General features: G+C 43.1%; 1 protein-coding gene and 1 long non-coding RNA gene across 10 annotated transcripts in view; one reads left to right on the top strand and one right to left on the bottom strand.

Moving 5' to 3' along the window:
- The window catches only part of LOC115645751, a 952243-nt gene that overhangs the window by 564322 nt on the left and 375520 nt on the right, over positions 1–12401 (bottom strand). The gene's annotated exons all lie outside the window — the stretch shown is intronic.
- Positions 1–12401, top strand: part of OSBPL3 (oxysterol binding protein like 3) — a 132682-nt gene that overhangs the window by 99348 nt on the left and 20933 nt on the right. For all 8 annotated transcript variants that reach the window (XM_030550786.1, XM_030550790.1, XM_030550793.1 and 5 more), the window contains 2 exons: positions 3172–3309; positions 5842–5905. In XM_030550786.1, the coding sequence (XP_030406646.1) occupies positions 3172–3309; positions 5842–5905 (202 nt within the window). The remainder of the gene's footprint in view (positions 1–3171; positions 3310–5841; positions 5906–12401) is intronic.

The raw sequence follows: 12401 nt of genomic DNA, 5'->3' as shown, positions 1-12401 counted from the left end.
CCCACGCATCACCTCTGTGAGGACACGTGCTAGGTCTTCCAACACAATGTTAACTACAATAGTATTAACAGAATGAGCAATTGTGTGTTTTTTGGGGTTTTTTTTAAATCAGACTTGTTATGTAAAGCTTTTTGAGTCTCCATAAAGAATTTGAGATCTCAGACTGGGAAAGAGATGCATATTTGATCAAAACACAAATACCCTTTTGAAATGAAATTTTTGAAGAGACTTTCTCTTTTACTTATCGGCCAAGATGGGACTTGACATTTCTTCATTTCCTGGGCTAACCACCTAACTCAGCACTGCTGGGCTGGCTGGGGTGTGCATGTGCTGTCTACTATTGAAAAGACAGAACTCTCAATTCAGAACTTGGCAGGTAAGGGAGGGAGAAACTGCTTTCAATTGTACCTTGTTTCTAAGTGTAATCTCATATTAATGTTTAAGTCTATAAATATATTCTGATTGGTTTAAAATCCCTTATTAGCATTCTTAATGTTTTGGAACTAATTCTTTGCCGTGTCCCTTGCAGTGAATAAACACTTCAGCTCAATGGCTTTTGTGGTGAAGTGTCACTGTTCTTTTCTGTATCCAAACAATCCTGAACAGAAACTTTTTTTAAATTCTGTATAACGAAAACTTAATCCCATTTTAAAGATCTTTCCTCATTTCTGCTGTCTCTGCTAGAGGTATACTTGAGTCTAGGTCAAAGTAAATAATGCCTTAAGGTCCATTATCAATAGACATTCTTTTCTCTCTTCTCTTTGCTTGAGAATGTGTTTAAAAGGGAAATAAGTAATTGCCTTTTTAGGAGGAAGTAAAGGCAAGACCTTTTTTTTTTTTTTTTGTCCTCGGGTTTCAGAGAAATTACATTTGGGAAGAAAGAGAGGGAATTCTCCAGCGTGAGAAACGCCAAAGCAGAGTTAATGTTAATGACTGTCCTGAAATCCCACTACCTTGTAGTCCACTTCTGAGTGTTTTGTTTACGGATTGAGGTGCTGAGATTTGAGAGGGAGCACATCTACAGCACGTTCTAGGGCTTTCCCAAGGAAAGGAAAAGGGGAGGAAGTTTCATTGGAGGAAGGCAGTGAAGAAAAGGAGAGATCAGTCACGGTCTACAGACTAACCTCCCAAGTTTTCATTCCCCAGACAGTTCAATTCTGCAGAGATGCTAGTAACTCTCTCTGGGGGGATTAGTATCTCCAGCTATTGTAAAGGAAACTGGCAAGATAAAGGTTAGCACACAATAGACAAATGACAGTGCATACCGGCTACGTCTACACTACCACTTATGTCGGCAAAATTTATGTTGCTATGCAGTGTGAATATTCCACCCCCTGAGTGGCATAAGTGATGATGTGCACTGCATGCACTTCTCCTGCCGACATAGCTACTGCTGCTCATTGGGGGTGTTTAATTATGTCAACTGGAGAGCGCTCTCCCCCATTGGCATAGCGGCAAAGCTCGTGTAGCCGCTCTGTCAGCTTTCTAGTGTAGACATAGTCTTAGTGACCCCACACAGAAACCTAAACAGACCAGTAAACTGTTACCTTACAGAGAGATGAGCCCTTTCCCCATGGTTTAGGGGTCAGGTACAAAGGATATGGTTTTATGTCTAGGGACCACAATTTAGAGTTAATGTTTTGAGACACTTTCTAAGATAAAATTTGAAATTGATTTTTAAGCAGATTCTCATTTATTGGCTTCTGTTCTTTGGAATGGTATTTTGTTTAAAGAGATTTTTTTAGAAGTACCATTTTTATGTACGTTTTAAATTGGCATCATAGTCTGAGTTGCTTTCCAATCTTTTTCTGTTGGTGGAGGGGACAAGCTTTTGAGTTTCACAGAGCTTTCTCAGCTCTGGAGAAGATAAGGTGAGACAGACAGATTGTTAAGCATTAAGGGGCCACATGTTGTAGAAGACCAATTAAAATGAAGTCCTGGCCATAAAATGAGGCATAAAAGCAGTGTCGTTGTTAAGCCCATGATTTTTAATGTCCAGCATAGTTATTAATTTAATTTCCCAGGCTTGTCTTCTGAAGATGTCATGTAGGTTTCCTTTGAAGATGAGGATTGAGAGGTCAGATATATGGTGTACCACTTCCAGTGCATCAAATGCTCCAAAAACTATAAAAAGATAATCACTATGCTTTCAAAAGAACTCGTACAGCAAAATGATAAAAGGCAAAAACACTCTATCACCCATGGACTAATACTTTGTCTGGGTAGACATAATCAGAGGATGTTCTGAAGGCCAAGACTATAACTGGGTTCAGAAAAGAACTAGATAAATTCAGGGATCCATCAATGGCTATTAGCCAGGATGGGTAGAGATGGTGTCTGTTTGTTTGTTTGCCAGAAGCTGGGAATGGGCAACAGGGGATGGATCACTTGATTACTGTTCTGTTCTGTTCATTCCCTCTGGGGCACCTGGCATTGGCCACTGTCGGAAGACAGGATACTTTGTAAGATGGACTTTTGGTCTGACCCTGTATGGCCATTCTTATGTTCTTACACTTACAGCGGCACAGCCGTACTGTTGCCATTGCATCGCTGTAAGGGTTCCTGTGTAGCTGCTCTATGCCAGTGGGAGAAATTTCTCCTACTGGCACAATTAAACCACTTCCAATGAGTGGTGGTAGCTGTGTCAGTGGGAGATGCTGACATAGCTACCGGTGCTTTTGTCAGTTGTGGTATTTTTTCACACCACTAACCAACAGAAGTTTTGCTGACAAAAGTGCTAGTATAGACACAGCCTTTGTGTATCTCATATCCTGGGACCAACAGAGGTACAACACTGCAAACTAACAGCACTAGTATTCTTTGATCCATTATTCTCATTCTCTCTCTCCCCCCCCCTCCCCATTTTTGGTGCGTGCCTCTGATTTCATTTTTTCCTGCATAGTTGTGAAAGGAAAAATTGAAGTACATTTTAAATCTTTTATCGATTTGAATCCTTTCTATTTTTAGTAAAGGCCTTGAAATGACTCCGAGTCACACCTCAATGCTTATGTTAAAGGTTGGCTTGCAATAGGTATACACTACATTTTTCTGCAGTTTGCAAATGTGTATCTGGCATCTGTATGAGGCCTCTTTTGTGCATAAAATCAAAAGATAAAGATTTATAATGAAAACTGTTAGTGACCAATTAAGCAAAATCTTGTTTATTCTCAGGTGTACGTGGCTGCTTTTGCAGTATCTGCATATGCGTCCAGTTACTACAGGGCTGGGAGTAAGCCATTTAATCCGGTGCTTGGAGAAACCTATGAATGTGTCCGGGAAGATAAGGGCTTCCAATTTTTTTCAGAACAGGTACTGTATATTGTGCCTTTGACTGTCTCACTATTCACTTGACAGACTGTTTAATTCTGCGTGCATGGCAGCAGTCCTCTGAGGCTCCCCTCGGAATGTGGGCATAAGTAATATATAGCATCTTCAGAAGACATTGCAGAATTATAAACTCTAGAGAGCACTTCACTATCTGCTAAAATGTAGCTACCTCTGGGGTGGGACATGGTAGCAGCCATTATAGAAGCGCTAACATTACACACCAGTTTATGGCCAGGAAGCAAAGAATAAAAGCTTATCTACTTGAAGTAATAGAAGAACGTCCCTAGGAAAAATCCAGCTGCCTATATTGAAAACTGGCCTGGACTAGGCCATATACAGCTGGGCAATGAGAGTATTTCTGCAAATAATCTCCAGACAGGAAAATGACTAAAGTATGGGAAGTATAATACCAGGTTGAAAACTGGGCATTGTCAAAAGCAGGTGAGGTTATTAAAGCACTAAATTAAAAGAGGAGAAGGGATTTGGTTACTATGGTATTCACTGAAGTAACAGGTTAAAAACTCTTTCAGCTCATCAAGATGTGATTAAAAAGTCTTGGGGAAAAGTTGTGCATATTGTAGGACTTTGGTCATGGGCAACCCTAAATTACAATCCATTACAAAACACGTTTTTTCTTAAACTGTAAAGGCAGAACCTGAACACTAGATCTTAAACAGAGGATAAAACAAAGTGCTATGTAATCTTAACCTAGCCCCAGGAAAATGAGTCACAGACATTACTGAGATGGAAATATGGGAATGGGTAGGGCAAGTATCAGATTTAAAATTCCATTAGTATTCCTGGTTCTCCAGTTTTATGGTGATGAAACCCACTGATTTGTGGAAATTGCACTGGCATAAAACCAGCCTAGAGTAATGAAGCAGTGAATCAGGCCTGCTGTTGCAATGTCACAGTAATTTGAGTTAATGTGGAAGGATTTGCTCTGCTACCATGTATAAAGCATAGGGTTGCCATTGTCCTGGATCCTCCAGGAATTAAAGATTGTCATATGATGAAACCTCCAGGAATACATCCAACCAAAATTGGCAACCCTAATAAAGCAAGTAATAAAAATACTAACTGCTTGTTCGAACTTGGTAGGAATCTAAGAACCATCGTGGAGGCTTTATCTGACAGAAACACCCCACTATGTGCAGTATATTAAATATAAATGAAAGGTAATACACTGAATTTACTCGCAAGAGGGTCAGGGAGCAGTTGGCAGGTACAGAGAAATACAGGAAGAACAAAACATGCAGCAAGCAGGGCAGCCAACTTCTTGTCTGATCTATTTAGATTGAAAGTTCTTTGGGGCAGGGATTGTTGCTTACCATGTGTCTGCCAGCACCTGGTTGTGGCCTCTAGGGGTTACTATAATACAGATCATAAATGAGGATAATTCTGCTCTGTAACTAGTGTAAATATTTAGCCCATAGAGGGGCTAAAAACTTGGGGGAATGCAGTGCCATCTGAGAAGGAGACTATCACCCCAGTGTGGGTTAGGACAGTGCTAAAGGTTAGCTGTATATGAGACTCACCACAATAGGGTATTCAATAAGGACCTGAATGCCTTTATAGAAAAAACAGAGAAGGATTTAATAAGGAATAAGAGAAATTATAACAGAGGAGAAAATAAATTGCATTATTTACATGTCCAGCTAAAGCAGAAATGCGACTCCAAGTAGCATGCATTTACTCTTGATAGAAAATACATTTCTTTGTCTTATTCCTGTTACTTGTCTGGCATTGAATGTCTGTCATTTAGCACAGTTCCTACTCACATCTACTGAGAAATGAATGTGAGGGTGATGGCTGCTGCTTCTACTCTGTGCGGTTGCTTTACCACACTCCTCTCTTTCATGCTCTGCTACGTTACTTTCCCCCTTCTCCCTCCTTCCCCCCCCCCCCCAACACTGGCTGTGTTATTTGGCGGTTGCCCTAATTCAGGTCTATGCAACTGCACAAGCCAATACTGAGGAAATGCTGTGGTTGAGGTTTTATGCTAGGAAGAACAAATGCAGAAGGCTGTTTATTGTAGCAATTATTGTTAGGAGATGGGGTTATGTGGTCTAATTTTTCCGGAGGTCCTGAGCAGCACCAGTTTCCGTGGAAGTTTAATGGGATTTTTGGGTATCTGCACCTTTTGAAAATGAGGCCAACTTTCCCTTTACTCTGCTTACACAGAGGTGAACTTGATCCTTTGTTTCTGGACATCTGTTTGTGGCTACTGGTAATATATTCTTGGGTCCTCAGGCCATATGTAATTACCACATTAGTGACCCTGTACAACACATGCAGTTAACAGTTCACCCAACCCACAAATATCACAGGTCTTTTCTTTTTAATATTTGCTTGAGATCCCTCTTCCCGCAACCCTTTGTAATCATCAGTGCTTATTGGTTAATTTTACCAACTCCCCTAGAGGACAAAATTATGAAAGGAAAACGAGGCATTTAAGCAGATTCAAATGAACTTGTAAATGTTAATGCATTTTTTTCCCCTTCTTCCAATTAGGTCAGTCATCACCCACCAATATCTGCATGTCATGCTGAATCTGTGAATTTTGCTTTTTGGCAAGGTAATTCTTTAGTTTTTAATTTACTGCTGTCATTTTCATAGTAGCTTCATTTATGTCTCACGTTAAACATCCAGAAGATCAAGAAAGACAGGCTTCCCCAGTTGTTAAGTAATATTAGAACTGCTCTAGGCAATTTCAGCCCCTAGACTGTGGCAAGCCTTTTGTAGTGTTTGTGTAATCATTCCTGAACAATAACCAATGATATTTTACCAGTACAAACATCTGCATTTCTAGAACAATATGGAAATGTTGTTCTGTAGCTTAAATAAAGCATTGGGAAAAGTTGCATCTCAAGTTTTTTAAAAAAATGAAAAATGTGATTAGAACTAGAAACTAGGGGCTAGACCCTTGACCTGGTCTGATTCATTTGCAGGATTTGCCACATTTTAATTCTACTCTTCTCCCACCCACACCCAAGAAATTTGTCCAAGACAATGGAGAAACCTATGTACCATTTTTTAAAACTGAGACCATAAGGGGAGAAAGAAATCATTACGATCTGGCAGACGTTTGTGTGGTTTGACTTCCTAGCTCCTGTCATGGGATTCTCAGTTTTTCAAAAAAAAACATGAGTGCAAAGACCCCACCTTCCTCACAGCCATGGCAAAGTCATGGGACCTAATTACAGCACGGTTTTCCCGTGATCAGTGATGAGGTAGAGTGTAAAGAAATAAGAAGGGATGGAATGGATAAGACAGAGTCTGTCTAGGCAAAAATCACATTGGGGAAGAAAGCTACTATAGCCTCCTCTGAGATAGTGCTTGAGGTGTGCTATACACCGCCAGGTTCTGATTTGGATATAAATAGCGACCTTTTTAATGAAGTGTATACTAATGGGAATTGTGTGATCATGGGAGACTTTTTTTAACTTCCCAGATATAGACTGGTTGACAAGTGCTAGTAGTAGTAATAGGGCTCAGATTTTCCTAGATGCAGTAGCTGATGGATTCCTTCACCAAGTAGTTGCTGAACCAACAAGCGGGGATGCCATTTTAGATTTGGTTTTGGTGAGCAGTGAGGACTCCATAAAAGAAATCGTTGTAGGGGACAACCTTGGTTTGAGAGATCATGAGCTAATTCAGTTTAAACTAAATGGAAAGATAAACAAAAATAGATCTGTGACTAGGGTTTTTAATTTCAAAAGGGCCAACTTTAAAGAATTACGGAAATTAGTTAGGGGAGTGAATTGGACTGAAGAACTTGGGGATCTATAGGTGGAGGAAGCCTGGAATTACTTCCAGTCAAAGTTGCAGAAACTATCAGAAGCCTGCATCCCAAGAAAGGGGAAAAAATTGATAGGCAGGAGTTGTAGACCAAGCTGGATGAGCAAACATCTCAGAGAGGTGATTAAGAAAAAGCAAAAAGCCTACAAGGAGTGGAAGATGGGAGTGATCAGCAAGGAAAGCTATCTTATTGAGGTCAGAACATGTAGGGATAAAGTGAGAAAGGCCAAAAGCCATGTAGAGTTGGACCTTTCAAAGGAAATTAAAACCAGTAGTAGAAGGTTCTTATATCCATATAAATAAGAAGAAAACAAAGAAGTGGGGTCACTGAACATTGAGGACGGAGTGGAGATCAAGAATAATCTAGGCATGGCCCAATATCTAAACAAATAATTTGCCTCATCTTTAATGAGGCGCTTAGGGATAATGGTAGGATGATAAATAGGAACAAGGATATGGAGGTAGATATTACCACATCCGAGGTAGAAGCCAAACTCGAACAGTTTAATTGGATGAAATCAGAGGGCCCAGATAATCTTCATCCAAGAATATTAAAGGAACTGGCACATGCAATTGCAAGCCCATTAGCAAGATTTTTTAATGAATCTGTAAACTCAGGAGTTGTACCGTATGACTGGACAATTGCTAACATAGTTCCTATCTTTAAGAAAGGAGGGAAAAATGTGATCTGGGCAACTGCAAGCCTGTTAGTTTGACATCTGTAGTATGCAAGGTCTTGGAAAAAATTTTGAAGGAAAAAGTAGTCAAGGACATTGAGGTCAATGGTAATAGGGACAAAATAGAACATGGTTTTACAAAAGGTAGATTGTGCCAAACCATCAGAAAGCTTGGAGAAAACTGGTTGCACGACTGGCTCCTCGTAATCCCAAGAGAGAACAAAGAACAACCCAAAAAGCACAAACAAAGACTTCCCTCCACCAAGATTTGAAAGTATCTTGTCCCCCGATTGGTCGTTTGGTCAGGTGTCAGCCAGGTTCACTGAGCCTGTTAACCCTTTACAGGTAAAAGAGACATTAACCCTTAACTATCTGTTTATGACACGCCCCCCAAATCTCAGACAGTGTGGTTCCACACCGGCGGTTATATCTTCCTAAAACTTTAGAATAAACAGATTAATAAAACACATGCACCTTTACATATACTACTAATTGTGTAAACTACAAGATTTTCCACATTTTCAAGGACAATTTCTAACCAGCTGAATCTGGGAAACTTTCACGGGAGAGTGCATCAGCTACTTTGTTAGAAGCTTTTGAAATGTGTTAAATTTCAAAATCAAAATCTTGGAGAGCTAAACTCCATCGAAGAAGTCTTTTGTTGTTTCCCTTGGCAGTATGAAGCCATTTTAGCGCAGCATGGTCGGTTTGTAGCTGGAACCGCCTTCCCCAAACGTATGGGCTTAGCTTTTCCAGGGCATACATGATGGCGTAGCATTGTTTTTCGCTGATCAACCAGTGGCTTTTCCTCTCAGACAGTTTCTTGCTGAGAAACACGACAGGATGGAAGTTTTGATCCGGTCCTTCCTGCATTAAAACTGCTCCCACACCACGCTCAGATGCATCCGTGGTTACTAGGAATAGTTTGTCAAAGTCTGGGGCCCTTAGCACAGGGTCAGACATGAGCGTCGCCTTAAGCTGGGTAAAGGCCTTCTGACACTCATCAGTCCATTTAACTGCATTCGGCTGGTCTGTTAGTGGGGCAGCAATTTGGCTGTAGTGTGGTACAAATCGCCTGTAATACCCGGCCAAACCTAAGAAGGATTGGACCTGTTTCTTTGACCTTGGGACAGGCCACTTTTGGATAGCATCCACCTTGGCCTGTAGGGGGTTTATGGTTCCTTGACCCACCTGGTGTCCCAGGTAAGTCACTCTGTTTTGGCCTATTTCACACTTTTTGGCCCAAAGACTTTTTCCAGGTGTTCTAGGTGTTCGGGCCATGAATCAGAAAAAATGGCCACATCATCGAGGTAGGCAACTGCATATTCTCCCAATCCTGCTAGGAGACCATCTACAAGTCTTTGGAAGGTGGCAGGTGCATTTCGCAGCCCGAAAGGAAGCACATTAAATTCATACACCCTTGCATGGGTGATGAAGGCAGACCTTTCTTTGGCAGGTTCATCTAGCAGTACTTGCCAATACCCTTGGTTAAGTCTGTTGTAGAGATGAACTGGGCACATCCCAACTTCTCCAATAGCTCATCGGTGTGTGGCATTGGATAGTTGTCGGGACGAGTTACAGCATTTAGCTTATGGTAGTCCACGCAAAAGCGTATTTCCCCATCTGGTTTGGGTACCAGAACCACTGGAGATGCCCATGCACTGGTAGATGAGCGGATTATACCTATCTGTAGCATGTTTTGGATTTCCCATTTTATAGCAGCTTGGGCATGAGGAGACACCCGGTAGGGTGGGGTTCTAATTGGGTGAGCATTACCTGTGTCAATGGAGTGGTATGCCCATTCAGTCCGTCCTGGGGTAGCTGAGAACAATGGGGTGAAGCTAGTACACAGCTTCTTGATCTGTTGCCTCTGCAGACGTTCCAAGGTTGTGGAGAGGGTCACCTCTTCCATGCCACCGTCGCTCTTTTTCCTTCGTAGTAGACACCTTCAGGCCACTCAGCGTCATCTTCTCCCTGGGCTTTAAACTGACAAACCTGTAAGTCTCTGGAATAGAAGGGCTTGAGAGAATTAACATGGTACACTTTAGTGTTTAGGGAGGAATTGGGAAATGCAATGAGGTAGTTAACAGCTCCCAGGTGCTCTTGGACCGTGAATGGCCCTTCCCATGACGCTTCCATCTTATGGGACTGTTGCGCCTTCAAGACCATAAACTGGTCTCCTACCTTGAAGGAACACTCTCTGGTATGTCTATCATATCAGGCCTTTTGCTCTTTCTGAGCATCCTTTAGGTTTTCTTTAGCAAGGGCTAAAGAGTGTCGGAGGGTGCTTTGTAGGTTGCTTACAAAGTTTAGAATGTTAGTTTCTGGAGAAGACGTAAACCCCTCCCATTGCTGCTTCACCAACTGTAATGGCCCCTTAACCTCGTGGCCATACACAAGTTCAAACGGTGAAAACCCTAAACTGGGATGTGGTACAGCCCTGTAGGCAAAAAGCAACTGCTGTAACACTCGGTCCCAATCGTTGGAGTGTTCATTGACGAATTTACGTATCATGGCCCCCAAAGTTCCATTAAACGTCTCCACCAGGCCATTGGCAACCAAGTGATTCACCTCATGAGCTTCCCACAGATCTTTCATGGTCCCTGCCAGGAAATTAGTTCCTGAATCTGTAAGGATGTCAGAGGACCAAACTGCCCTGGCAAAAATGTCTGTTAAGGTCTGGCACACAGTTTTAGCCCTGATGTTGCTTAGAGCTACTGCTTCCGGCCATCGGGTAGCAAAGTCCACGAAAATCAGTATGTACTGCTTTCCTCTGGAGGTCTTTTTTGGGAAAGGACCCAGAATATCCACAGCTACTTGCTGAAATGAGACCTCACTTATGGGGAGTGGCTGGAGAGAGGCCTTGACCTGGTCTTGGGGCTTTCCCACTCTTTGGCACACCTCACAAGACCGGACATAGTTGGCAATGTCCTTGCCCATCCCCTCCAAGTGGAAGGACTTCCCCAACCTGTCTTTGGTTCTGTTCACGCCAGAATGGCCACTGGGATGATCATGGGCTAAGCTTAAGAGCTTCCCCTGGTACTTAGTTGGAACCACCAACTGTTTTTGCAGCTGCCAGTCTTCCTGGTATCCACCAGAAAGAGTCGTCTTGTATAAAAGTCCTTCTTCTACAACAAATCGGGATCAGCTAAAAGAGCTGAAAGCGATGGGGTGCTTCATGTCGCCGCCCAAGCTTTTTGAAGGCTGTCATCTGCTTCCTGCTCAGTCTGGAACTGTTCCCTTGAGGCTGGAGACACCAGTTCCTCCTTAGACTGTGGACTTGGGCTTGGTCCCTCTGGAAGCAATGTAGGTGATGGGGTTGTTTTCGTTGCTGGTGCACCGCTCTCTGCTGGTGCACCAGGTGGTTTTTCAGGCTCTGGCTGAGCCTCTTGGGTATGGTTGTCTGCTGCTTCTGCCAGTTCAGACATGCTGGCGCCCTCTGGCGATGGGGTTGGAGATGGGTTTGCAAGCGCTGGCGTCAGTGCTGGCAACGGTTCTGGTGCTTTTCCAGTTCCGGTTCTGAGACTGGAGGCACTGTGGCTGTTTCAGTCATTGGCAGGGGATCTGGGTCCACCACCTCTGTCTGGGTCTCTGGTAACGCAGACGGGGCCTCTGTGGACGGCTCAGGAACAGGGATGGGTCTGGAAGCTTGCCTGGCTTGGCTGCGTGTAACCATTCCCACCCTCTTGGCCCACTTTACCTGGTTGGCCAAGTCTTCCCCCAGTAGCATGGGAATGGGATAATTGTCATAGACTGCAAAAATCCACATTCCTGACCAGCCTTTGTACTGGACAAGCAGTTCAGCTGTAGGCAAGTCTACAGATTTTGACATGAATGGGGTAAATTGTCACATGGGCCTCTGGGTTGATGAACTTGGGGTCCACTAAGGATTGGTGGATAGCTGACACTTGTGCCTCCATGTCTCTCCACGCGATAACCTTCTTTCTGCCCACTCTCAAAGTTTCCCTTCGCTCCGAGGGTATTTGAGAAGCATCTGGGCCTGGGGATCTTTGGTGTGATGGTGGTGTAATGAACTGCACTCAGTTGGGGTTCTTGGGGCAGTTGGGCTTTATATGTCCCAGTTCATTACATTTAAAGCATCGCCCAGCTGACTGGTCACTGGGCCGAAGTGGGTTGCTGGTGACTGGTGAGGTGGGAGAATAGGGAGTCTGGGGTTTTCCTTGAGTTGTAGGTGGAGTCTTGTGTTGCCCTCTTTGATAGGGTTTATTTTCTGTTTGCTCCCTGTGATATTCGTTCCCCTTGCTAGTAGCTTGTTTTCTTTTCTGCTACTTCCACCTATCTGGCTCCAATCTCCCCTGCCTTGGTGACAGTTCTGGGCTTCCCATCTAGGATGTACCTTTTTATTTCCTCAGGAACACCCTCTAAGAACTGCTCCATTTGCATTAGGAGGGACAGCTCTGGCAGAGATTTAACATTTGCTCCTGATATCCACGCATCCCAATTCTTTCCAATGTGGTAGGCGTGTCGGGTAAATGACACCTCTGGTTTCCACCTTAGGGCTCTGAACCGCCGACGGGCATGCTCAGGTGTTAGCCCCATTCTGATTCTGGCCTTGGTTTGAAAAAGTTTATAATT

This window comes from Gopherus evgoodei, chromosome 2, assembly GCF_007399415.2.
Source record: "Gopherus evgoodei ecotype Sinaloan lineage chromosome 2, rGopEvg1_v1.p, whole genome shotgun sequence".
In the NCBI taxonomy this organism is placed as follows: domain Eukaryota; kingdom Metazoa; phylum Chordata; order Testudines; family Testudinidae; genus Gopherus; species Gopherus evgoodei.
This window is presented reverse-complemented; position numbering and strand designations above follow the sequence as displayed.